We start from the raw sequence: 27,386 nt of genomic DNA on the forward strand, positions 1-27,386 counted from the left end.
AAATATGCATTTGTGAATTACACAACTGTATGTTTACTTTCAAAGGAAGGTAGTGTTAGTGCTAAGCAATAAATACATCAACTCCTCTGCTAAAAATATACTTAAAAGTGGGTAAACTTCTGAATAGTTTCTTTTTGGTAAATTGTTTTCCCTGCCAGCCTAAACAGGTCGAACTTCTGAGCACTGGCTGCTGCAGTCCCTTTGAAGCAGAGTTTGGTGCTCATTCAGCAACTGCGGCACTTCAGAATATGTAACCATAAAAAATAAGAAGGCAAAACAAAAATATCCTTTTCCTTTTGGGAGAGGAAGGGAAAGGGAGTAGAGCTTAAACCTCTGCTGGCTTCTGTGCTCCTGACGTTCAAAGGGGTGGCTTCCAGAATGAGCCTCTCCAGGTGGGATTGTGTCAGCCAGTTCTGGCAGCTGTTCACATGTAAAGCAGTTTGGAATAGGTTTTATGTTACACATTTTATTCTATAGCTTTCATCCTTTATTCTTTTTGCATGGAACTTCATGAGGAAAAAAAAAAAAAAAAAAAAAAAAACCAAAAAACTAACAAGGATAAATTACTTGAACTTTCCAACAGAGAAGAGCATTGTTTTTTTGTAAAACTTTCTTGCTTTCTTGCTTGCCTATGGGAATCGCTGTGTATATATGAATGTTTTGGCTCTGGCTTTACATTCTTGATTGACATTTCCTGCTTGGTCGGAGTAGTGTTATGCTTTTATATCAGCTACAAATGGTTGTGAGTTATGAACGGGATGTTACGAGACTTCAAGCCAAGCGTCTTGTGTTCCCTTTGCAGGAATGCAGCTGAATGGAGCTGAAAGGGCCACAGATGAAAGAACTTGAACACGTTTCTGAAAGTTTAAGATGTGTCTGGCAGTGACTTGCTTACCTTAGTAACAAAGAAGAGTATTTCAACAGCTGCAAACAGCAGCTTAGGATACCTGTATGCCAATTTATTAACCTACTAACTGGAATGGTGTTCTGACAACAATTCTCCGTAGCAAACTACTCGCCTTGCTACAGAACAGTAGTGTTTTCTCTACTGATAATGCAGCTCAATGGAGGAAAGTAATGTTTTGATAAGCATGCGAGAAGATCAGTCTTTCCATGTGCGATACAGGTAAGATGATGAATTTTAGTTTGGATGAATAAGTACTGTTAATGTTAGAAAACTAACCGTGTTTGCAATAGTTTGGTGTCTCTGTTGCTACTGAGATTGAAACTGAAAGCTAAATCACTTCTTTCCTTCATTTTTCAAGTTTGAAAGTTCACTTTTGTTATATGTTAGGATAGTTTGGATGATTCTGGAACTGTGTGCGGGTGCAGAACAGTGCATGAGTGTTTGTATTTCTATTGTCTTTTTTCTTGGACTTGTGATAGAATGATCCAACGTATGATCCCTGCGTGGTAATACATGTTATCTCTTCATTTAGTTTCTGGGTTGCCTCTGCAAACTATGGAGCTTTGTCTGCTAACGTTCTCTGTACTTGTCCCATTACTGCTGCTGTGATGGGCAGTGTCATCTAGAGCACTGTTTTCCTTACCTATAATAGATTTGACTGAGTGATTAAAAACTGCTTTGGTACTTTGAACTAGAAAGTCCTATAATTGCAAGTCAAGAGGATATGCCATTTCGCTTCTGAATGCTTTTATCCTTTTTCTTCTGGAATCTCCTTTATAGATGTGAGACGAAATGTTAGCATTCCAGTCTCCCCCTAATGAATTTGAACAACAGAAACATTGTGCAGTGCACTGTAATTGAGTGGCTGCTGCTGGGAAGGGTAAATCTTGCAGCTCATTCAACAGAAGGGACGCTGGAACAGTGGAATGATTGTTTGAAAAACAAATGAAAAGCCTGGTTCTTCTGCATTCCCCTGTCCTCTCCCCCAGTCAGCCTTTGTTTGGAGGCATTTTCCTCACTAAGAGAAACACAGAACCACCCTTATTTGTAAGATAGCATGTGCTGTGGCTTAAAATTAATTCACATGAACATGAAGGTACTTGCAGTATCCAGTCAGAACAGCTTTCTGAGTGTTGGTTGGTTGTCTTCCATTTCATAGGAGTACAGTAATAGTTCTGGTTAGCAGTGCGCTCAGCAGGGGGAACTTATTCGTGGTCAATATGGAAAAAAATGGTAAATAACGTTTATTTTCAACTCTTCTTTCTTTGCTAAAATCTGTATACATTGGCTTTGATAGCAGAAATCATTGATGTGTGAGCTTGGTATTTCCGCTGTGTTCGTTGTTTCTTGGCTGCATCTAGCTGATGCCCTAGGTTGTTCCCAGACAACTGCAGTACATCCTTGCTCTCTAACAAAAAAGTTGGGGCTGTTAAGGTTACTCTTATGACAGTAAATGAGCAAAGAAAGCCATGGCCAATTGCCTTGTCTACACTGACAAGCCAGAAGTAACTTTGTCAAATTTGGTAACCAAGGGTAGAGCAAAATGTCTTACAGCTTGATTCTCTATTTCGGTACAAGCTTAAATGATACTGATTAACAAAAGAAGTATTCGTGCCTTATTAAATCTTTCTTTAAGAACTGTAATGTGATAAACATTTGAAAAATATGGAGATGTAATCCTTGTTTGTTTTGTTGTTCGTTTTTTTTCATATATTAAACTTTCCTAAATTCAGACAAACTTTCCCACTGGCATTCTGTTGGAACAGGCTGCACAAGGAAACTACTGGCCTGCTCCTACTGTGGGTCTGTTCCTTACTGCATAAGCTGCTGCTTTCTCCCAACAGCAGCTGAGTGGCACACAGTAAACTGGCTTTAGCAACTGCAAAAGGCTTACACTGATGGAGAAAAAACTGTTATAATATTGACTGGTGACTTAAAATGAAATGCTGATGTTAATAACTGTAACTAATGAGTAAGGGATCTATAGAGTAAATATCTGTAGAGGTAATTTGTCTTGGCCTCCTAAGTTCATGCATCAAAAATTGAAGTTGTAACAGTCTGACTAAACACAGGGCTCCAGTGGCCATGTAGTTAAGTTGTTTGGTCTGGTCAGTGTGACGCACTTCTGTGTTATGTATGGAAACCAGGAATGAGGCAGGAATGAGGAGCAGTCTGCCATCTGTAGTATAGCACTCTGTGACGTTAGTGATTTTTTCTCTCTCTGAATTTAAGAGAGGTAATAGATGGTTTTAGTTTTGTGTCCATGCGTGGATCCATATGTTTCACAGCGTAGGTACAAGGCAACACCCCACCAAACAGTAAGTTTTCAGAAATCCTCTAAGTAGGAATTGAATGGAGTAAAACTAAATTACCAGTGTTAAAAGACTAATATAATCAGCATAATCTTCTTTTCTTCTTCTTGCCTTATTTCTTAGCAGTTTTCCATTCTTCATTTCAAGATGCGAACAGATAAAGGATGGAAGAGTCCAAAGAGGACAAAAACGGGGAGGCCTGGATGGAGGCATATGTTTAGGGGTTGTGTTTTTACTAGGGTCAGGTTTCAAAAGAGAATATGAAGGTCAGACAAGACTAAAAACCAAACCAAAACAAAGCATATGGGAGCCAGGGAAGATGAAGAGCTTGGAGGCAGAGATAAGGATGAGGTAGTTTTACAAATGAGAAATTATTCAGGAGATGCCAGCCTCTCAGAGAGCAGGTGGAGGCAACTGTAAGCAGAATAATGGAGTATTTCCACAGTTGTGTCTGGAAGAGAGCTATTCTGTTTAGCAGGAACAGAGTTTCATTAGGAGTATGGAGATGAATGGGCCTTGTTTTCTTGTCTCTGTGAATTCAGCGTATCTTTTGTTTAGCCATTCTGTGTTGAATAAATAAGTCATTTGATTCAGCCCTTGGAACAGAGAAAGTAATTTCATATTCTGCTTCTAACTATTTAATGACTTCCTAAAACATTGATAACCTGGCTCTGTCTGCTCTGCTGGCATGCTGTTTAACCATTAGCAGTTAGAACAGTCTCTGAGAACACGAGGTGATGGGTTGCTGACTGTAGAACAGTTACGTACACCTTCTAAAAATGTGTTTTTTTAGAGCAGTCTTCCAAAGTCTGTAAAAAATATATATTCATATATATATATATATATTCATATATACACATTTTCTGGGTCCATTTTTGTACTTTACAAATAAATGTAGAAACCTTTTTGCTCCAAAGTGGTAAAATAACATAATAATTCCACAGCTTTTCTGAAGTGTGAGTAAAATATTGAGTAGAAGCAACTGTAGTACATCACATTTTTTTCATCTGTTTTTATTTTTTTTATAGTGTATTTAGACTTTGAAAATGGAAGGCCAGTGTATGGATCCATATAGCTTCAAGTTGTTGCAAAGATTCCAACTAGCTGTTGAAGCAACCTTTCTGGAGGTGTGCTCAAGTAGTATTACATTTTGACTTCTTTTTTACCCAAACAATTCTCGTTCTCATTTACTTCCTATGATTCTGGTTGAATTGAAATAGCTGGTACTTACCAGCTTTAGCTTTCTGTATGGGGAAGAAAACACAACACCAAAATAGAAAACAAACCACATCTTTCATATGTATCAGTGATACTAAATCAGGATTGCAGAGTCCTAAGATTGTTTCAAGTTCCTTCACAAAATGGTAATGCTGCCTTTGCATCTGGCAGTCTTTGAAATAATGTGAAATTACTTCAGTGCAGAGAATATCAGAAAAATTCCTGGTCCACAGCATTCTCAGATTGCAAATAAGAACATGATTTTTTAATGGGCTAACTCAATTTATACGTCTGGAGTCTGGTGTAGCATTTTGACTTTTTTTGCCATATAGGCATTTTACTGAAAGCTCTACTGCAATCCTTTCAAGCTAAAGATGAGAGGAAATGAACACGATTGTATAATGTTCTAAAGCTTCGCACTGAGGAGCACCATATTTTCTAGCCATCACTTTAATTAGGCATGTCAGTTAACATGAGGTGCCCGGAGAGAACCTCTTTGGATAGGATTAAGATTACCCAATGATGTGTTTAAATCTTAAACCTTCAGTTGCTGATGGTGTAACATGCTGTGCTTAATCATTTCTGCCTTTTTCTGTCTTACATTCAACACCTGCACCATGTAACAAAAAACAAGTTGTGTGCTCTAGCAATAGGAGTGCTTTAGCTTCTCGAGAAGCTTCCAAACTTACCATCACATGTGTTATGGATATCCAACCCGAGAAGTTGTGCCTGGGAAGAACTTCATACTTCAGTTACCATTTGCTATTGGCATCATTACTGACTACCGAGCAGACAGTATTTTTAATTGCACAAGTTAAATATGTCTGTCATCTCACTGTGCTTAAGTTGTGGAATGTCAAAGACCAGCAGGTATGGTACTATTTTGTGCTAGTAGCTTATTTTACTTACGATCCAGGTTCTTCTGGTTCTCTTAGCAAGTCGGTAGGTTTGTCAAAAATGCTTTCTTCTTACTCTGGTTTCTGTAGATTGTTGTATTTCTATTTTCTTTTTTCTATTTTCTTTTTTCTATTTCTTTTCTGATTTAGAAAAATAAATGTAAAAATTGCAGGTACACTAAATATTTTGTTGCTGTGTCTTGTAGAAACAGCTGTCTTCTAGTGCTGCTGCTAAAACAGCTGTTGGAAAAGCAAACGTTTGTAATTGTTACTCATTTTGCATATAAAGGAAAGCAGGCATATGTTTTGAACTAGATTTCTAGAATATTTATTCTTACAACCACGTAGATATCATTATCTGGCATTTGATATTATCTGATAACAAAGATATATTAAATTATGCAAAATGTTCTATTTTGGACTGCAATGCCAAACAGCCAAAACATAGTCCATCAAGAAGAAAAACTTACAACAATCCACCAGTTGACAAAGTCATGGCCACCATTTTTTGGCAGTGTTTGGCGCACACTTTCTGAACGATTAGAGAATGTCTCTTACTAATTTTCTTCTCAAAAAAAATCTTCTAAAAGTAGAACGGTGGCATTTTTGTAAGCTTTGTTAAAATGCAGACGTTCCTAAAAAGTTAGAGAACGCTTCAGGATTATGACTCTAAAGCTGTCTTCCTCCCTACCTTCTGCCTCCCCACCCTCCTCATCTCAATTGCAAAGTATGTATGGCTGTTAACACTTCATGAAATTTGAGCTTTTTACCTTTTGTACGCCTGAATTCGCAATAGCAGAAGTGCATATGAATATTTTTTGGCAGCCACTGTTCTCTCTCTGAGCTCCTTTATTCTTTGTTCAAAATGTAATCCACAGATTCACTGATATCTTCTTTACTGCTTGCACTATTTTATACCTGCATAATTACATGATTATTTGTTCATAATAATTCAACATATTCCAGTGTCTTCTGGACTTATGGTTTTTCATTAAAGTAACAGGAATTGACATAGACATATAATAGACATTAAGTCTATTTTTTTGTTTGCACTGAAAATTTTCATAACAGTGACACTGTAGGAAATAATAGGAAAGTATGAAGTAGTAGTGAATTACATAGGAAAGACTTTTAGGAGAAGTAGTCATGGCCTTTGATACACAAGAACATTTGGACTTTTAAGATGTTTGTTTTTAATAATACATTTTGTAAGTAACTACATTAGCTTCCTAAAAGTAAAACTGACTTCTTCAGGGATGCAGAGCTGGAAGGGAGAAAGCAATTGCTGTTAGCCTGCTGTAAATAACGCCACATCCATTTGTACCTATGTGTCACCATTACAGTGTTCAATTCTTTGATTATTCTGCCTCCATGAGCACATCAGTAAAAAGCTAAGACTATATTATTACATTTGTCAAAATCAGTATTTGGCAGTAGTCACTTGAGTTTTAGTTCTTTGTTCTGAAATTATCTAGATGGTGAATAGTCAGCATTTTAGGATCCTACAGATGCTGTATATGGACAAAGCAGTGTTTGAATTTCCTCCTCAAGATATAAAAATAAAAGCAGTTGAAGCTTTTTGTTCCACTGCTATGTTTACATGTCACTACTGAGCTGCCAAGTTGTGTTTCAGCCTTAGCTTCTGTAATGTTAGAGAATCATGGTGGTTGTTTGTACTGCGGTGCTGACTTCCTGTCCTCAACAAATGGACATCACCCTCTGAGTAAAACGCACCTTTTCAGAACTCAAGGTTACTGGACAAAGTACTGCATACAGAGTGACAGGCCTCTCTTTTTACTTAACCTATGCAGGATGGAGGCTTCTTGCCTGGAGCTGGCTTTGGAAGGTGAGCGCCTGTGTAAAGCAGGAGATTGCCGAGCTGGTGTGTCTTTCTTTGAAGCAGCTGTTCAGGTTGGAACCGAAGACTTAAAAACACTCAGTGCTATTTACAGCCAGCTAGGCAATGCCTACTTCTACTTGCATGAATATGCAAAGGCCTTGGAATACCATCACCATGATTTAACTCTTGCAAGGTAATCTTGTGTATTTAACCTGTTCTCCATTTCATCCTATTCTTGTAGAGGTGAGCAGCTGGCTCTTGGTCTGCCTACCAAAACCTGCCGCTAATGCCAGATAATGCATGAATGTGGTGACAGGAGAGGGTTGGGGGCCTGGTAGGTAACTTGACTGCCCTTTAACCTGGGAGCTAATGCTCAGCCTAGCACCATAATCCTAGTACTAACTGGAAGTCTTACCAGGTTTGTGGGTAATTAAGAAGCTTCTTTAAATCCAACCTTTCTTTACCCTTCTCTGTTCCCAAAACTCAAATCTTTCTGGCTCTCTTGTTTAAAAGATAAAACTTGCTCATGTTTCTATGTGTAAAACTCACAATACGATACACTGAAATCTACAGCTGTGTATTTCATACACTATTTATGATCTCATTTTTAATTATTTATTGTAGATCCAATAAAAGACACACACGTTAATGTAGGACTTAACCACAATATAAGCAAAAATCTATATTTTCCACCCCCTTTACTTGCTTAAGTGTGGTAACTATGAAGGTGCCCACATTCAGTGAGCATCCTTGTGGGAACCTGCTGTTTTGTTGTGTTATTCCCCAGGTATCAGAGGCAGAGACGGTGGTGACCTTTTGCCTTAATTTCATTCAGAACCTAGGAGTGTAGTATTTCTTCTGAGCTTTCTGAGAGACCAGCAGGTTTACTGTATAATAAAAGGATGATTGTCAAGGAAAACTAAGGAACAGTTAAAACTTTCTGTCATCCTGGCCTGCTTTTTTGTGTAATCAATAAGAAACAAAATTAATTGTTTCCGTAACGATAGACGGAACCATATTTATTTGAATGCCTTTTAGATATAATTGAATGGAATATATATATATATATATATATATATATATATGCTTACATTTTCTTTCCATATATTCTTCTGATTGTTGGCTTGGTTTTGAATTACTTGCGCAATTTTAGGACAATTGGAGATTTGGTGGGAGAAGCTAAAGCTAGTGGAAATCTGGGCAACACCTTGAAGGTACTCGGAAACTTTGAAGAAGCTATTGTTTGTTGTCAGAGACATCTGGATATTTCCAGAGAGCTTAATGATAAGGTGAGTGATGCTTAGAAATCCGGAAATAGACTCCAAAGAATACATAGTAGTGAACTCTGTTTGGTAACGCCATCTTTCAGAGGAAATTAAATATTGAATATTCCAGTATTTCTAATAGAAATAAGAATCTGTCAAGTTTAAGATGGCTGATTTCACCTAGGAGACTAAAAAAAAATTATTTTAATAATTGGCCTCAATAATTGTTATGTATCTTCTGTATCTCAAAAGGAAATAATATGTGATACAGTACGATTGAGGAGTGCAAGTGGCCATGACGTGGGTAGGCAATGAGAGCATACTCAGAATGGACTGAGTGTGCCTTGGCAAGCAGTGAACAAACTCCTTTCTGTGGATTGCACTGAAGGTTGTTGTGACACAGGAGTTGGAAGCAGGAAGTTTTAATGCCTCACTTTATTGTTGTTTCAGGTTGGAGAAGCAAGAGCACTGTATAATCTGGGAAATGTTTATCACTCTAAAGGGAAAAATGTGGCTTGTGCTGGAACACATGATCCAGGGGAGCTTCCAGAGGATGTGAAAAATGCTTTGCAAAAAGCTGCAAATTACTATGAGTAAGTAGTAGCTCTAAATATCGGTGATGGAGAAGATACATTCATCTGGTTTGTTAAAATATTGAGATTTGTGGAGTCATGAGCTAATAAGACCTGTGAATTTCTTCCTTTTCAACTGGAGAGTACACAGTTTTTTGTTTAGCTCTCATTTTAGTGTACTTTTTATTACCAGGTAAGTCCTTCCCCTACGTTAGGATTCAGCATTACTCTTAGAACAAGACTGAGACAACTGAATGTTGTGTACTTGCATATAATATAGCTTTTTTCTTTGAAACTAGCAGGTCAGCATGAACAAGAGCACAGTTCAGTATCTTCACAGTGGAAGAATTGTGGTTGCATAAATGCCATTAAAGTAGGCCAAAGCAGAATATCCTGCTTTTCCTTTTATGTAAATAGGAAGACGATCTGTTTTAAATGACTGTGAGAAAAAATGACTTCAAATCAGTAGTTTTTCTTTTCTCACTTGTTCAAAACAGGGAAAACCTGACAATAGTCACAGAGCTGGGTGATAGAGCAGCACAAGGACGTGCCTTTGGAAATCTGGGAAACACACACTATCTTCTGGGCAACTTCAGGAGTGCAGTTTTAGCCCATGAGCAGGTACAGCAACATGAAATATCACCAGTTGCTCCAGACCTTGTATCCATGTGTTTTGTTGTATACTCCCATGAGCTTTTTAATGCAAGCTTTAGATCTTAAGGCCTAGCGTCAAGTCTGGCTGTTCTTTTCAAGCACCATTGGCCTAAAGAACAGATAGGGTTGGAAAGTCTATGGGCGTTCAATTTTGTGTGCAAATGTATGTTATGCAGTACAAAATGTGATTAATATGCTTATTTCACATTTTTAAGCGTCTCCTAATTGCAAAAGAATTTGGTGATAGATCAGCTGAAAGAAGAGCATACAGCAATCTTGGAAATGCCTACATATTCCTGGGTGAATTTGAAACCGCTTCTGAATACTACAAGTTAGTCGACTGCTTACATTTATACCTCTTCTCATAGAGTTAATTGCTCTTGTGCTGCTACTTGAGCTCACTGCAGAACAGCCATCTCTTCAGAACACACTTAGAAAAAGGCTGCGTTTGTTTAGTAAAAAAAAATACTCTGTTTTTCCCTGCTTACTCAGGTTTTCTAAGACAACGTTAATCTTGATCTTTTTAGTTACTTTTAAATAGATACTTCTCAGCACTGTGGATGCCTTTCTTTTGATACGCGCTTATTCACTTAATTCCAGAACCAGGCATTATTGCGTTAGGTCTTAGCGAGTTCTGGAGTGCTTGATCAAAGTGACTTTTTAGTACACTTGAGCTTAGTAGTTATCTCAGGTATATTCACCATCTGCAGTCAGTGGTGCGTATCAACGTGGTTTTGTATACTTAATTTGTGATTAAGATTTTTCTTCTCTATCTCTAGACATGTAAACAGCCATGTTGCTGCTGTAACTCAGAAAAATATAAGCTGTGCAAAGATGCAGTGTAGGTGTTAGTGTCTTATTTGGACTTCAGGGCTTGAAAATTGGAAAATATAGTGCCTCAGTATTGAGTAGATTCTATTCCACTTGTAGAGATGGGAGGGCTTGGTGGTTATAGGTCTGTCTTGCTCAAGTTGATGGAGAACACACAGTAATTATTCTAATGCTGATAATGAACCGTTTCAAGTACATAATACCAGCAAATCACCTGTAAATTATTGATGAAGCAATACATTAACATTAGAGCATGCAGTCTGAGGGCTGTGTGTGCTCTGCAGTGAAGTAAACAGAAATGGACTGCAATGAATGGGAGAGGAAGATGCCTAAAATCTCATAAGATTTTGCAAGATAATTTATTAGCTGCTAATTTGTCAGTCTGGTGTCCTAATCTATTTAGTTTATGTAAGAGATTTTTACTTGTGTAAGTAGTGATTTGTGAGGTGACTAACCCTTTCTTTCAGGAGGACATTACAGCTGGCTAGGCAGCTTAAGGATAGAGCTGTGGAAGCACAGGCCTGCTACAGCCTTGGAAACACATACACTCTGCTTCAAGACTATGAGAAAGCAATTGATTATCATTTGAAACACCTTGTGATTGCTCAGGAATTAAATGACAAGTAAGCCCTAAGAGATTGTTTAATGAGTATGATGCTTAAAGCAATTCCTATTACTTCACACTTAGCTGACGTTCTGTGTATGACGTTTGAATGTGATTCCCTGCAGTACTGAGCTTGTTTTGAAATGGTGGAAAAAAAGCCCTTGCAAGTATTGCAGATAATGAATCCAATTGGAGGATAACTGATGAATGACTGTCTCTAGATCTTGTGTTCTTTGTATTGCCTTCAAAAATGAAGGGAAAAACATATTTTCCACAATGTGATCGTAGTAGCTTGGATATCTTCACAAGAGTTTTTCTTCTTCTTCTCCACAAATGAAGAAAATAAGAAGGGATGATGAAGGGAGGATAATCCAGTAGTAAATTATGCCTCTTCTAAAATTATTTGTAAAGCTTTTTTTTGGGAGGGGGGAGACGTTTGTTTTTGTGGTGGCAGTGGTGTTTGTTGTTGTTGTTGTTTTTACAGCTTTTAAATGCACAAAATAAGCAGAATATGTGAATAATAAGCCACACAATCTGAGGGACAGAAAGGGGGATGTGCAGTGTTCCATGTTTGCAAAACTATAAGGAGTGACTTATATGGTTGCTGTAAATTTTAAAATTTAAGTTTTGATGAGACTTGCTCACGTTTACGCTTATACCAGATCACAGTTCTTTGAGAAGGTACTTAACACGATGGTGTTGGAATAGTTTTTGGAGACAGTCTGAATTTTCCTTGGCACAGTAGTATAATTCTGGTAATATTATGAAAACATGACACCTGGCGTTCAGAGAGTGAAATGTATCCCTGAAGGTGTTCTATTTTTTGCAGAATTGGTGAAGGAAGAGCATGCTGGAGTTTAGGGAATGCATATACTGCTCTGGGCAATCATGACCAAGCTATGCACTTTGCTGAGAGGCACCTGGAGATCTCCAGAGAGGTATGATTGTCACTTACGTCTGTTGGCTGCCAGGTTTTTGTTCTCACTGAGAGCATAGCAGAGGTTATGTTAGGTTTTGGTTTGTGCCCTTGATGTACTTCGATAAGAAGATGGTTTTCTAACAGTTTTCAACAAGAAAAACATTTAAACCCTTTTCTTAGAAGTCTGGGAACAAAGTTTCCTTTGTATTTACATATGTATATGTATTTGTTACAGTAACAGAACTGCTTACTTTGTTTGGTTACAGGTAGGAGATAGAAGTGGGGAACTCACTGCTAGACTTAATCTCTCAGATCTTCAAATGGTTCTTGGATTAAGCTATAGCACAAACACCTCCATGCTGTCAGAAAGCCATGCGGTAGATAACAGTCTGAATGGTACGTGCTTTTCTCCAAATACTTTCTAAGATCAAACTTCAAAAAAAAACCCTGATATTTGCATTGTTTTCTGACTACAGATGCTGCATTGTTATTTTTTCCCCATAAATAAATGGTGCAGTGCTGGATCCCTTCAGCTCCTGCTTTTTTGGAGGATTTCTGTTGTGAATCCCACGTTACTGCCTCGTTTCTTCAGATAACACATCATCTGAAGTTTCTAATCAGTCTTTTTTTGATGAGGCAAATGTAGTTGTTTGCTGCCCATATTACATCCTTCCTTTTTCCTTTGTGCTAGTGTAAGAACAGAAAGGGTTATAGTTAAAGCTGCTTCATGTGATGTTTTTCTGTGTGAAGATCCATGCTCCATTCTGTCTGATGAAAGCAAGTTGCATACCTTACAGTTGTGTGGTTTTCAAAGCTGCTTTTACTACTGATTATTTATTCTCTCGTGAGTTTGGAACTCAGAATTGCTTATCTTGGGCATTTGATGAACACAGGCACAGCTTTGAAGGTGACACCATAAACCTTAATGGCAAAAAAAGATGAACTTTTTTCCTTCTTGAAGGTACCCGGCCAAGGGTGGGACGTCGTCACAGTATGGAGAACATGGAACTTATGAAATTAACACCAGAAAAGGTTGGTGCTTTTTATTTATTTATTTTTTAATTCTGCTGGTGAGATTGCAATGAAATCTAAAGGTTTTTGTAGGAGTTTAATGTTAGAAATGATTCAGAACAGAATGCAGAAAGTGATTCAGAACAGAACTCCAAAGCTTTAGCTCAGTCTTCAAGGAGTCTCTTTGGAATTCTACACAAATGATTCTAAAGGTAAGCTGATATTGCTATTTTTTTCCTACATATTGGGGTATCTGCTGCCCACGTTTTCAAGCTTTCTGCCATGATTAGAAATACAAAATGAAATCTCTAAGCTTACACGGTGACAGCTGGTGCAGATGCAGCAGCACTGTTGCTTTGAGCACCGCTTTGGATACTAATTTGTAAAGATCCTGGGTTTTATTGCAAATGGATTTCCCTGCAGGGAACCATTAAGCTTTTGGCAGTATCAGCTCCATTTTCTTATTCTCTGAATGCGTTTGTCTGTGGTATCTTTCAAAAGACGTAGCCTGTGATTGTCTGCCCTAAATATACTCAAATGCTTCATGTGGATTTTTATAATCAAGTATTAACCTAGTTTTGTGGCTTAGTTCTTATAAAGGGCTCTTTTCAAGACATTCATGTAGTAGGTTCTGAAGTTTACTCCCTAAGTAAGGGAGTGTAGAACAACATGATGAACAGTAGCGTTATTTGACTGTACAGGATACTGTCATCTTGGAGCTGGAACGTGGGTTGATCCCTCAGGCTTTAGAATGAATTCTGTTTTGCTGAAAGACTGGATTGTGGCTACAGGCTCTGATGCAGGATCAAGAACTTTTATTTTTTTCCAATTAGAACAGTTTGCTATTGTAGAGGAAGCTATCAGATTACTTATTGTAGGAGTTTAATGTTAGTTTAATGCACTTATTTTAGAAGAGTATTTAGGGGAACTCTGTCAGACTGTTTTCCCTACTGTTTTCAGTGAATGATAGTTAATCCTGTTTGCTCTCGTGCTGGCATTTTCTCCATTCTTTCTACAGTTTCTCTGTGGCCCTCAGCAATGAAAACATCAGCATGTTTGATTACACAGGCCATGAGCACATTTTAGTCAAATCAGTCATTGCATGATGGTTCAGTTATAAGACTGATCAGTAGCAGTAGTGGCCTGATTCATGTAACAAAATCTCAATAATCACAGGTCAAGTAACAGAAGCAAAACTGATGGTTTTATGTCTGAGTGGCTGGATAAAATGAAAAGCATAAAGCTGCTTCATTTTAGGGATGAAAAGAATAAATACACAAATAAGAAATAAAACAATATATGAAGAAAATGTTTTGGTTTCTTTTTTTAGGTTCAGAACTGGAACAGTGAGATTCTTGCTAAACAGAAACCACTCATTGCCAAACCTTCAGCAAAATTGCATTTTGTAAATCGACTCAAAGGCAAAAAGTATAAAAATGGCACCACTTCCAAAGTTCTGCAGGATGCCAGTAATTCTATTGACCACCGCCTTCCCAACTCTCAGAGGGTAGGTTTGGAGTCCTCTCAGATCATAACCTTGATTTCATATAATCTTGATTTGACCAAAACTAAGGAAAACTTGTTTGTGCAGATAACATTTTTAGTTCTACTTATATATTTGAGTTAAACGCTGTAAGTTGATGTAGAATCAGCCGTTCTCCTTCTGTCTCCTGGGTGGTGACAGCTGTAAGTCTCTCCTACCATTGGGACTACTACATTTTCCTAATGGACTGTCTAAAATAACGTGCATATATTTTATTTCTAGCCTTTCTACCCTGCTTCTTCTAATTTGAAAAACGTAGCTTTTTGGATTCAGACACTGGAAGGTATAATTAAATGTATATTTTAGATTACTGCACTATTCATGGAAGTTGATTAAAAAGAAAACAACAGTTATTTGATCTTGCAGGGAGAAGAGTGCTTTTCAACACAGAGCTAAGGAGCAAATGGAAATTTCATGGCCTATGGGGTTCTTGGTGGGCTTATACTAATCAGTGTACTATTTCTTTCTGAGAACAAAGTCTCTTTACTAGATTTTACCTTCCAGAACTGTTTGCCATATTATAAATGTTGCTTCTTTGGATAAATCTGTCTACAAGAATGGATGACTAAAAAAAATTAGTTTAATGAATTTCAGATATGCAAATATATTACTGGAATCAAACTGCCCTGCAGTTGCCCTAGTTTTTAGGTACTTCTGAATTCCAAGTACCTCTAACTTTTCTTTCCTCTTCAGAGAAACAGTCGAGAAACAGTGGCAGATGAAGGGTTCTTTGATCTGCTGAGCCGATTCCAGAGTAACAGGATGGATGATCAGAGATGCCACTTCCAGGAGAAGAACAGATTCTCAGCTGCTTCAGTAGCAACGTCCTCTACTCCACCTAAAACAATACGAAAATGTAATTTTGAAACTCAGATCTGTAGCTGACTTCAGTTCCTGTCAAATGCTGCTTTGAAAAAGTATTTGAACGGAGAGGAGCTTCTGTGCTCATCTGTCTTCCTTCTTCTTCCCTTAGCCTTTTCTGCTTCTGTAGTCTCACCCCACACTGATGACTTTCTGGATTTACTTGCGAGCTCACAGAGCCGCCGCCTTGATGACCAGCGCGCCAGCTTCAGCAATCTGCCTGGCCTTCGTCTTAACCACCGCACCAGTCCGTCTGTGCTGGGCCACTTAATGGCCAGTAACAACAGAGAGCTAGATGAGGACTTCTTTGATATATTAATCAAATGCCAGGTAAGGCTGTGAGATTGCTGGGGTTTGATTTGTGCATCCTGCTATTTAACGTCTTTGAGAAGGCTTCCATGCTTAGCACAAAGGTTTTAAGATAAATATTTGGTAGATAAAGAACTGAAGTTAAAAAACCAAACATGTATGTATGAAAATAAAATACTATGTGTATGTCATATCTGTGAACATACATTTACACATATTTTAATGTATACACTCATATTCTTATATGCAACCTCGTTACACACATTTTTATATACACATACCCTCACATACAGTCTTATGGGTGTGTTTATATACTTAAAGCCACTGCATAATCAATTTAATATACATTATATAGTTATGTTAATATATATTAAATGTATATTAAATTCTATATTACATAATATTTACAAACAGTATGTTTAATGTAATGCTATTAAATATATTGAATGCATTCTTATATGTGTAATAATATTTCATATTTATGTGATGTAGTTATATTATTGACTTAAATGCATAATATATTTATATATATACATAGTATATTGTAATTTCAAAATAATATAATAGTAATATTATATAATGAAATATATAATACAGAATATAATATTGCTGATATTAATAATTATAAAATGGCATACTAGATATAGCATTATTGTTATATAATAATGATATATAATAAATATTATTATTATATGATATGAATTATAAAATGTTATATGAATATAGTTATTATAAATAGAGCAGATATAAAATTATAATATGTTTGCACATATTAAAGAATATTTAATATAATACATCTTAAATATATATTAAATTATCTAGTGGCTACAAGTTATCATGTTGATATGCTTGAGGTATGCTGAAACTGAGGGAGAACAACTGAGTCTGTCAGTGTGTTTGGAGCTGGCTTTGTTTGCTGGACACCTGACATACCAGGAATTCTTAACTCAGCAAATGAAAATTCAGTATGGAAGTTTCGTTGGCAATTAGTGATCATCATTAAAATTGTGGTAACAGCACTTCATGGTATATGCAAGTGATTTTTCTGCTAAGTACAGCACGTTATATATACCAACTAGACCAAATAGTTTAATGAAAAAGACTTGGATCTCCAAATAAAAAATTCCGCTACTGAGAACTTGAAAGGCAAGTTGTATTAGCTTTCATGGAAAGCAACACCTGGCACTGAGTCTAGAATTACAGCATTCAACCTGATGAAATGGCATCATCTGTTTTAGAACCTTGGCTGATTATCCGAGTCAAGCAAATAATGTAGACATTAATATAATAAATACTGTGTATATCCATCTGTAACACAAAAGGACACAAAGGTGACAGTCCAAGGCAAGGTGTGACAGGCCCTGAGCCTCCTGAAGTAGCTGTGAAATAACATAGAAACAGCTCAGACACTATATGCAAACTGCTCTGCAACCCTACGATTAAAATGTATCGGTCTGTTGAGTCTCTAGATACTGCTTTTCCAAATCTGACAACCCAGTAGCTATTTTTCACACCCTTTGCAGTGAAAGGAAGGATGACAGCTCTTCTATTACAGGAGGTCTTTTTAACAGCTAAGTAAAAGTTAGAAAAACTACGCTTGAACTTTTAACATAATAATTTCATTTGAGAACTGTTAAGGCATAAGCCTGAAACAAAGCTTACGGTTTTAAATGTGAAAAGAAAACTTTTAGCCATTTTTTTCCAGTTACATTGCTTGCTTATTTCAATATTACACACTAAATGTGCAGCCTCACTGCTTGGTCTGTCTGTAGGGTTCCAGACTGGATGATCAAAGATGTGCTCCTCCATCATCTGCAAAAGGACCAACTGTACCAGATGAGGACTTTTTCAGCCTCATTGTACGATCCCAAGCTAAGAGAATGGATGAACAGAGAGTCCACTTACCCTCCGCTATAAAAGGACCGAGTTCTAGCTGAGGAGATGCACAGGCTCCTGCTGTACAGTAGCATCTTAAGTTTCATTTTTGTTTGCTGGAAAAATGTAAGTGTCTTTTTACAAAGGACTGCAGTTAGTAGTTTTGTCTCCTTTATAATCACTTTTTGTACAGTAGCAGCAGCACACTTGTGATTGCTAGTTGGAGTTGTGTCTTTGTAGCGGGCAGCTACTTTTAGCTGTGTCTGAGATACAGATTACTGCATCTTCCTCTTAATTGCTTCTAGTTGATGAACATTCACAGCAGTTTTCTTCTCCCTCAATGTAATGTTGTTGCAGGTGTGCGATCTCTACCACACCTGGTTTGAGACCTAGGTTTGTATGCTCTTTATAAGGATAAAGACTTGATTTTTTTTTCTGATTTGTACCTCCCTGAAAAAAGGTCCCATTATTCTTTTATACTTTTTTTAATAAAAGTAATCGAGAAATTACTTCAGTACTGAGTCGGACTTTGCTTCTTCCAACCTGTGTTTCTGCATCATGTTCATTTAAAAAAAAAAACAAAACACAAAACCAGAATTAACTAAATCAAAATCTAATCTGGTTTACTCCTCTTCACAATGAAAATACCCTTAAAAACATACAAGGTTTATTTTGTTAATACTTCCTTAAGTACAGAACTGCACTAAGTAATGCAGAGAACAAGCAGAACTAGTTTCTAAAGTTACACTTGTATTCTAAGTAGAAGCAGTCAGTGTAATTCTAAAAGCTGAGGTACATTTGCACCACCACAAGTGTTCTCTGCACCAAAGGTCTCGCAGGGATGGTGAGCACTTCACACAGACTCCCATGAACAGCAGCTAATTCCTGCAGTACATGAGCTTTAAACATTCCAAATAATAAATATATGGCTGCTGCTTGCTGCAGGACCTCAAACACTACTTCTCATGAAAACACGAGGCACTATGCTAGGGTGTTTCTTGGGAGAAACAGCTCTAATGGTCAATGTTCAGCCTCAACAGACACCTGTATTGATGCATTTCTTGAGAACCCTTAGATCTGTATGTTACGTGAGGTACCAAGTGTTACACACTGCTGATTTTAATGCTGATGGTAGCAGACCGATCACTTAGGCTACTCACAAATCAAGTTTCCTTTCAAATTTTTAAGTATTATATCCCCAGAGAAGAATCCAATTTTAATTTTAGCTTCAGAGTGAAAGAGCAATTAAAGAATAGTTATGGAGATAGGCTCCATATAATTCCAAATATTTTATAATTACTGAAGATTTTACATTGTCTTGTAGCTTTGGAGCTAGCAAGTACGTGACAATTACACGTCAGACAAAACTTACCACACGGTGTGGGGACTCCTCAGTCTCCTTCCTGTGACTCGCATGTGCTGCTCTTCCTCTCTTCAGGTCCCACTGCACAACTTTGTCCTTCCTCGTTTCTGTTAGGATCACTACTTTTTGCAGTCTCTTCCTCTGCTTTATCTGTCCACTGCTTCTGATGCTCAAGTGCCTTTTCTCCGGTATGGGTTGCAGCTGGAGAAGGTTCTAATCTACGAATTTCAGCCTCAGGGTGAAATCTATTCTGTAAAAATTAATAAGTTATTAATCAAGCAACCCAAACCGATGGTATCTGTAGCTTCGAATGCCTCTCAACTCCAGAGACAGAACTCCCTCACATTTCCAAAATTCAAACATTATCAATACTCCCTTTTTACTTTTTTTCCCCACAGGGAACCATTCCAGGGAATAAGCACAATCTAGAGTATAAATCTTTTTTTAATTTTCTGCAATTCACAGAGAAGTTTTCTTCTTTTCCCTTCCTTCTGTGGGTAACCTATCTTCCCTGACAGACCAACGTTCAAGTGTTTTAATTCAGGAGGTGCCTGCCATGGTTAACCATGGATCCGTATTTTTCCAGAATAAAGCATACCCATGGTAATCTATAACTCCTTACAGGGCAACAGCTACATCTTCCCCACCAGATTTGGGTGAAGCTTGTTGCTTAAGCACATTCTAGCAGATGACACTGAAGTCTATCAAATCTAATCCCAAGGAGCACCAAGACTAACGTACACCAGCTTCTGGTTTTTGAGACTCCTCTACTCGTGTATCTGGCTCTCCACTCGCATGCAGCACATCAAGACTGCTGCTGCTATTTCCAGGTCTCATCTGAACATCTCCTCTGTTGTAGTGGCCTCTGTAAATGCTAGGAGTCTTCTGTGAATAGCAGCCATCGGATTTACTCCCATCATACTGACTGAAGTCTATTTCCTCCTGCTGACCGTCAGGTAGAGGAAGCCTCTTCTTCTGAGAAGGCATTAAATATCTTATTGCAGACAGTGATGATGCTGCACCATAGCAGAAAGCCTGGAGGAGGGAACACAAAAAACTCTAAACAGTTGCAACCAACAGTTTTCACACAGAATGCAAAGCCACAAAACTGAAAGATACTGAAATAGAACTACTGATGATCAAACGGCTACAACAAAATTCAAACTTTCTGCACAGTGCAGCAGCTGCCACATTGAAATTTATCTTTTTGCTACAATAAAGACACAGAAGGGTCTCACTGCTCACTGCTTCCATGTACAAAACGTAATTTTGTGCATCGCTGTGTAATGACTCTTAAGAAAGAAATGGGAACAAAGTTGAAGTTAACTGTCACAGAGTCTAGGATTTCAAGCAGGTTAATGGTGTTTTATCCCAAACTGAACTTTAAAAGATTTTTAATGGAAAAAATTCCTTGTAGAAATAATTTCACCTGTGCTATGAAATCTGTTCAACAGTACAAATAAGAAATAAATAATGCTTAAATAAATTTACTATGTAAAAACAAATTTGAGCTTCTAAATACCATAAATGCACACGAACCAGAATGAGCAGAGCCATCATGATTAGCACTGGAACCTGCAGAATCAGTGGTATCTCCTTCATAAGCGCTCTGATGAATTCACCAATACCTTGTCCCACATGCTTCAAAGGCTCAGTCACAAAGGTGGTAAAAGTAATAGCCAATGCCTGGAGAAGTACAAAGGGAAGCCTGGTGTTGGGACGGGTTACAAAGAAACACAGAGAGTTCCTTTGGGTCTGGCTTTTACCTTTGTTGGTGGAACCAGCAGAACAGGGTTTACTAGCAAAGTTTCGTAGTATTTCTGACATGGATCATCCTGAAATGTCCACTGTCTTCTGAGCCATCCTGAAGTCAAAGCAGGGATGCAATTTCACTACTTGCTAAAACATATTTTATGACATAACAGTAATACAGGAAGTAGCACTTCAACTACAGATGGAAGATAAACCTTCCAGATACACTTCAAGGCCACGATTTATGTTCAACAACATGAGGTTAGCTTGGCTGTGCAGTTTAACCAGTCGGAGGGATGCAGGAAGGAGAGGGAAAGCAGGAAAGAAAGAGAAGAAACTTTGGTTTTCCTATGCTTATTCATGAAAGTTCTCTTTGTTAGATGAACTTAGTCCCTAAAAATCATAAAGCTTTAAGTAATCTATGACACCAGCAAAGTCATATTGTAATCCACTGAAATTAACACAAACAGAGCAACCACAGCCTCTGAACTTCAAAGGTGAGACCACAACAGGCTTCATTAGTCCACCTGCTGCAGTACTGAATAATAAATACCGGACAACAAAAAGCAATTCAGCCATCTCTGTAAAATAACAGAAGTAGATTGAATAGTTGCCTATCAATTGCTGCATTCACACGAGTGGCTGATGAGAAACTATCTTTAGTTCTGCTGTCCTACCTTCAGTAACCTACACTGAGTGGTGCTGGGGAGAGCAGCTGGTGGAACATTCACAGGTCAGGTTCTGATGAGAAAGAAGCAACTCTGTGACATGCTCTGAGAACATCATTTTTGATGTCAGCTCTCCTTCAGAGGTTAGAAAGGAACGTCTTGTGACAAGGAAGAATGGTGAAACCTCTTAATTGTGTACTGCTCAGGAACATTCAGCACACTTGCAATTCACAAAGAAATTAGAGTATTTTGGACACAACCACTGAATATTTTGTGATCTTAAAAGCTACTAAAAAACAATGAAGAAGTGTATTTACCAATAAGGCTCTCTCTCCAGTCCAACTTCTCAGCACAAATGTTATCAAACTGCCCCATTTTGGCAATTTCTGCTTGATGCTGTGCAAAAGCCCGCTGCAGGAGAATCAGAAGTGAATAATAAAGACAGATTAAGATATAATAATAAATAAATATATAATAAATAAATAAAAATAAATAAATAAATAAATAAATAATAATAAAGACAGATTAAGAATCATCGTATATTACCTTAAGTTCCTCATAACTATCAAATGTTAAGCCTAAAAGCCATTAAGCTTTCAAAACAACTTACCTTATATAAGTAAAGCCAATTCCATGCAAAACTGATGAGAAAACTTATTAATAAAACACGTTTCAGCTGAACAAACCAGTGGATACGTGTCCACAGCTCTGTAGCTATTACAATGACAACACACACTAAGCACAAGAGTATCTGAAAAAGAAAACAGAACTATGATTCAGATTTGGAATTTTTCAGGCTTACTCTGTGTACATATGAAGAAATTCCCAGCTTTTGTTTTTACAGGCAACACTTGCACAGAGCAGCTGAAAAACTTACTGCTTTCACAGCATACTTGGTGCAGTACAAAGTAAAAAAGCGTCACTGTTCCGATTATTTTGCTGTTTCTTCCTTGTGCCATTTATAACATTACCTATTAGAATTTATATTTACAAAATTGGCATAGTTCAGCACTTGAGTTGCAAAGCACACAGTATGAATCACAGAGCGACTGCTGCCACCTGCTGTGGGTTGCAGGAGATGGTTGCGTTCTAAGTACCAGCAGCAGAATTTCAGAGAAGCGCTTCACAGCCTTTTTCCATCTGAGGATTGCTAGGATGAAAGTGGCACTGGTAACAGCTTGCTTTTTCATTAAGCACAAGGCACTGCCCACAACCAGACAAGCTACATTCAAGGTCTTTTTAGCTCACAAATATTAGCATATTTTGTAAAGATTTATTCCAAGAACTTCAGCTCATCCTCAGTTCAGCACTGAGGATGTCACATCCATTTTAAAGGATATGACATTTCCATGCTGTACAACAGTACATACAATTTTTCCACAAAAATTCTAACCTATAAAATCTAAGACCACAAATACAGGCTTCTCTCAATAGAAATACATTCCAACTCCTATAGAAGCCAGCAGCAACAGCATCTATTTGAACAAGAGACAAATCTGGACAACTGACAACCTGTGCATTATGAATGTAAGTCGTGACAACAAACCAACAGAGCCCAAAGAGTCCCACAGCACAGCTACAAAAGACCAAAGAAAAAAAAAATGCATTCCAGAAAAAAAAAAAAAAATTGCACTGCCACAAGAAGAAAGTAAGACCAAGGGAACACAAAAGTTTGTTTCAAATAACTACCTGCCCTACAGCTTCAACAACCAAAGAGCTTATGACAGGTTTTCATGCAGAGTTAAGGTGGTAATACTGCTTCACAAAGAAACAGGAGAAAACAGTAATCAATACAAAACTACTGCCTTTCCTCTCTTACCATAAACACGTTATACAGATCAATTCCAAAAGTGTCTTCAAATCTCCAGTGCCAAGCTTTATAATCGTGGTGCTTAAAATTGATCAAAATATTGCTAAGTGCATCATCCACAGCACCTGGCTGCCACGCTTCCTCCTGCAGGAACCGGAGGATCTCCAGATGTGTCTGTTTTGTGAGGATAATCTCAGCATCATAATGCACTTGGTCCATGTTTCCCTCGGGCTGAATTAAAAGCAAAACAAAACAATTGTACTTCCAATAGGCAACCTTTAACATCTATGTAAGAAAAATGCTATTCTGTTGCAAAATCCTGATTATTAGCCCTGATTATACACAAAAGGTAGCTACCTTTTGTGGTGGATTGCAGGATGAAGGCCTATATAGAACAAAAATGCAGCTGTTTTGTTTTCTTTCAACTCTAGTGCAAAAACCTAAAAATGATGCATTGGGTCATCTGAGCTGTGATTTAAATTTTACAACCACTTCTCATTGAGAGGCATTCATGACTGACACACTGTGGGTGCCACTGAACTTCTTCATGAGTGGGTAACACAGGCAGAAGCTTCTAAATAGGGAAATAAGAAATGTTGTATTGCTAAACATAACGTTCTTCTAAAACATTAAATTTACCAATTGCTAAAAAATTACTGTTCTACCCCTGGATAAAATAAAAACTATCTCTAAAGGCAATAAAATGAAGAAATAGATGTGGTAATTCTTACATGCAAACTCAAAGCTGCTACTCCTAGCTGGGCACTGAGATCAGGTCTTAAAGAGAAGCCTACAAAGGCTACCACAAGCAAACACGGAATCTAGCTCTCACGAGTTTAACAGCTGCTGAGGTGAACTGGACAGGGCATTACTAGATACTGCTGCACCCCAGCAACAGACACTGCATTCTGCTTTCTCAAGTCACGCATGCTGCCCCTGGATGCTTTACAGAACAAGAGACCACTGTGCCTGCCGTGAGCAAACAGCACAAACTCTGACAGCAATACTGCATGCACATACTTCCATCATTTCTAATTTCACAGTTCAGTTTCCTTCACTTTAATTTGAAGCATGACAGAATGAATTCAAACTCGTTTTTAATCCATTTTCAGATACTCACAAGGCCAAGTTTCCTAGCTTCATTTAAAATCTTATTCAAGTACCGCTTAAAAATATAAAAGCTCCGGCTTTCACGAGATTTGGCATTCCTGTTCTCACATTCTGCAATCTGCAACATAAAGACATTTCCACTCATTTGTTGCTCAAACATGGTTTGGTTTATAGAATAAACAGATACCATCAACACAAGAAACTCACGATTAACAGTGTCACGTTTCTTTAGTTTAGCAATAATCCCACAGTCAGTGGGATCACAGATCAGATACAAATCACATGCAGTTGCTAAAGAGCTTTTCATGCTGCCACTGCTTTCCATGGCATTGGCCAGTACTGGGGATTTCAGATCTGGTAGTGAAACAGTTTGAATGCCCACTTCAGTAGGACTAGAAACACTATGGATCCGAATATCCTTAAATTTTGAGTTTGTACCATGTAAAGCATATTAAGTAGAACAATACCAAGATCCCATTTCACATGGGGTCTCTAAACAACTGAGGACTACACAAGCATCACCGCATCCTTCTGACCTCAGAGGAAGCAGCAAAGTGGGCTGCCTACAGGGCTTCTGGGAGCTGCAGCCACTGCACACTGCAGGCAGCCACAGGAGCTCTCACCTACAGCCCAGCCCTTCAAACGTACCAGAACTGAACACTCAAATGCAAAGTCAGATTCCCTAAGCTGTGGTGGCAGCATGAAGTAACACCACCACAACATTTAAACTGTCAGTGCTGCACATAACTCCTACCAGCTTCTGTACCACTACAGAACATTTCAGGAAACAGCCCTTAACGGACAGAGCAGTAATTTGGAACTGAAATCAAACCACTTTCTTTCCTTGCAAGTCACACAAAGAGGTTCCCTTTAAGTAGTGCATGGTTTCCCACAGTGAACCAACAATTCTCCATGCTACCTATGTCATCCATCAACTCTGCATCAGGCACAAACTAGAGACTGGAAAATACTCTGAAGTTCCATAACAAACCTTCCGCTGCAAAGAATCCACTTCCCTGGAACAACTTGATAAGTTTTCATTGATGATTCCATCCACTGTCTTATCCTCAGAATCATGGTAGTTTACCTGAAGTTACATAAGAAAAAAACAACTTTCAGAATCCAAGAATTTAACCAACGTGCCATATCACACTTCCATAGACAGGTCATAGACTGGCAGGAGCAAAGGTGCTAAAACGAGGGCTGGTCTTCCGCAAACGCTCTCAGCTACATTCCATTGCTTCTCTGCTGTTATTTCAGGCTCCGAACCAACAGCTGCTTTATGCCTGTGCATGCTGCCCCCAAAAGGAGAGCTCTCACCCTTTCTCCTTGGCTGAGAGCTGCTGAGCACACGAGCCCCAGTGCATCAGATTAGATAAAGCTTGGCTAACCACTGACTCAGCGAATGAAGGGACAGCTTCCAGCCAGCCCAAATCCCCAGCCACGATGGCCATACAGCCAGACTTAAAGTCAACAGAGCTGCATTCCTTGTTGTGTGCCTTGCTCAACTTTCCAGTCTCCCCCTTCAACCTGAAGTAGCATCCCAATGCTTTGGGAGCTGTTTTCTTCACAAGAGTTACAAAGACAAATAACGCAGTTTGTACTTTATCAAGTTCCTAAAACAATACTCTGAAATACTTAAGAAGAATTATTCAAGACTACAAAACCAAAATTCAAAACTGAAGATTGACAAGGGTGCTCATGCAGCCAGCCATAGCTTACAGTGCTCTATGTGACATAATGACCAACATGCGTCTCATGATACGTGGTGTTGCAGATTGTGATCCACCATCTTCAAATTGTATTTTCATATTTCATATTCTCCGTATTCCTGGAGTACTAACAGCACAGCATTACTCAGTTCTAATCTTCCTTCTGAAGGCTCTGATGCCCAACACAGTAGAACTCCATCGAGTTTCACAACACATTCATACAATGAACAAGTTTTGCCACTACGTTACTGAGGAGTTCGGTAGCTTAACTCAAACGTCACCCATTAACCAGTGCTTCATTTTCAGATACATAACGCCGTGCTCTGGTGCCCAGCGAGAGCCACTCGGCGCAGCACTGCCCAGAGCAGAGTTACAGATGTACAATTTCTTTCCGTTTATGGACCAGAATGTATCTTTACGGAATGATAAAAAGAGCACAACTCCAACATTACATAAACGCGCGACTTAAGGGCACCCTCTCAGCAGGACGCGGCTCAGGACAGACAGACAGACTGACTCGAGCGCTTCTCGTACCTTGTAAGGCCTTCTCATCGTTCCCGACGCCGCGTCGTAGTTGAGCATATCGGTGGGGTCGATCCAGTCGTCGTCCTGGGCCCGGCCTCCCGCCAGCACGGCGGCGCACAGCACGAGCACCAGCATCGCTGCGCCCACGGCGCGGGGCTACGCGGCAGGGGAGGGAAGACCGCTTTCCGTGCGAGGGCTGAAATGGCAGTGCAACCCGGAGCAAACGTTCTCGTCGCTATCGCCGCTCCCGCTCCCGCCGTCTCGTCGGAGCCTCGGAGCCGGCGCGGCCCGGCCCGGCCCGGCCCACCCGCCGCGGTTTCCGTCAGCGGCGCCGCCGCAGCCACCGCCCCAACGGCCACCGCTCGGCCTCGCGCCCGCCCCCTCGTACCTGAGCGCCGCAGACCGCCTCGCCGCGCTCCTTCGGCCCCGCACTCGCCGCACCACCAGCCCCGGGCCGGCAGTGAGCGCCCGCGCCTTCTCCCCGCCCCTTACACCGCCTTTGCCCACCGCGCAGCCCCGCTCCGAGGCGCGCAGGCGCGGCCCGGCCCCTCAGGGCGCAGAGAGCGGGCGAGGCGGGGGGGGGGGCCGCGCGCCGTCGGTCACCTCAGGGGCGGCTGCACGCGCGCACCGCACGGCGGCAGGAGCGTGGCGAAAGGCGGGAAAACCAGCCGCAGGGCGAAACCGAAGCGGAGCCGCAGCAAGGCGGCAGGCAGCCGGCAGCTCTGCCCGGCACGTGCGGAAGCCGAACAGCGAGTGCGCGGAACCGTACACCGCTGCGAGAGATGACGCGGCAATTCTTACCCTGCTGTTACTCCAGCTTACCGTCTCC

The 27,386-nt window shown here is 39.3% G+C and overlaps 2 protein-coding genes across 6 annotated transcripts in view; one reads left to right on the forward strand and one right to left on the reverse strand.

The window, feature by feature from the left end:
* Positions 1-18,131, forward strand: part of GPSM2 (G protein signaling modulator 2) — a 25,355-nt gene extending 7,224 nt beyond the window's left edge. For 2 of the 3 annotated variants that reach the window (XM_052666977.1, XM_052666978.1), the window contains exons 2-15: positions 803-1,126; positions 7,145-7,366; positions 8,327-8,462; positions 8,889-9,031; positions 9,508-9,631; positions 9,880-9,995; positions 10,963-11,118; positions 11,929-12,037; positions 12,285-12,414; positions 12,980-13,050; positions 14,360-14,536; positions 15,266-15,428; positions 15,546-15,763; positions 17,515-18,131. In XM_052666977.1, coding sequence (XP_052522937.1) covers positions 1,065-1,126; positions 7,145-7,366; positions 8,327-8,462; positions 8,889-9,031; positions 9,508-9,631; positions 9,880-9,995; positions 10,963-11,118; positions 11,929-12,037; positions 12,285-12,414; positions 12,980-13,050; positions 14,360-14,536; positions 15,266-15,428; positions 15,546-15,763; positions 17,515-17,679 — 1,992 coding nt within the window. In that variant the 5' untranslated portion in view covers positions 803-1,064 and the 3' untranslated portion in view covers positions 17,680-18,131. The remainder of the gene's footprint in view (positions 1-802; positions 1,127-7,144; positions 7,367-8,326; positions 8,463-8,888; positions 9,032-9,507; positions 9,632-9,879; positions 9,996-10,962; positions 11,119-11,928; positions 12,038-12,284; positions 12,415-12,979; positions 13,051-14,359; positions 14,537-15,265; positions 15,429-15,545; positions 15,764-17,514) is intronic. The other variant, XM_052666979.1, reaches the window with a different exon arrangement.
* CLCC1 (chloride channel CLIC like 1) lies at positions 15,135-27,057 on the reverse strand. 3 transcript variants are annotated; one of them, XM_052666987.1, is made up of 12 exons: positions 26,946-27,057; positions 26,567-26,753; positions 25,312-25,407; positions 24,331-24,438; positions 23,220-23,441; positions 22,011-22,151; positions 21,718-21,811; positions 20,747-20,844; positions 20,520-20,666; positions 19,722-20,015; positions 18,990-19,230; positions 15,135-15,410 (listed from the first exon to the last, which is right to left on the reverse strand). In XM_052666987.1, exons 2-11 carry the CDS (start codon positions 26,690-26,692, stop codon positions 19,009-19,011), a joined length of 1,548 nt encoding a protein of 515 aa, XP_052522947.1. In that variant the 5' UTR covers positions 26,693-26,753; positions 26,946-27,057; the 3' UTR covers positions 15,135-15,410; positions 18,990-19,008. The 3 variants fall into 3 exon arrangements, with proteins under 3 accessions (XP_052522947.1, XP_052522948.1, XP_052522949.1); XM_052666988.1 differs by lacking the exon at positions 26,946-27,057 and having other exon boundaries at positions 26,567-26,857; XM_052666989.1 differs by lacking the exon at positions 15,135-15,410 and having other exon boundaries at positions 19,106-19,225.
* Between the last annotated feature and the right edge of the window lie 329 nt (positions 27,058-27,386).

This window comes from Tympanuchus pallidicinctus, unplaced genomic scaffold (genome assembly GCF_026119805.1).
Source record: "Tympanuchus pallidicinctus isolate F22 unplaced genomic scaffold, pur_lepc_1.0 scaffold7, whole genome shotgun sequence".
NCBI lineage: Eukaryota > Metazoa > Chordata > Aves > Galliformes > Phasianidae > Tympanuchus > Tympanuchus pallidicinctus.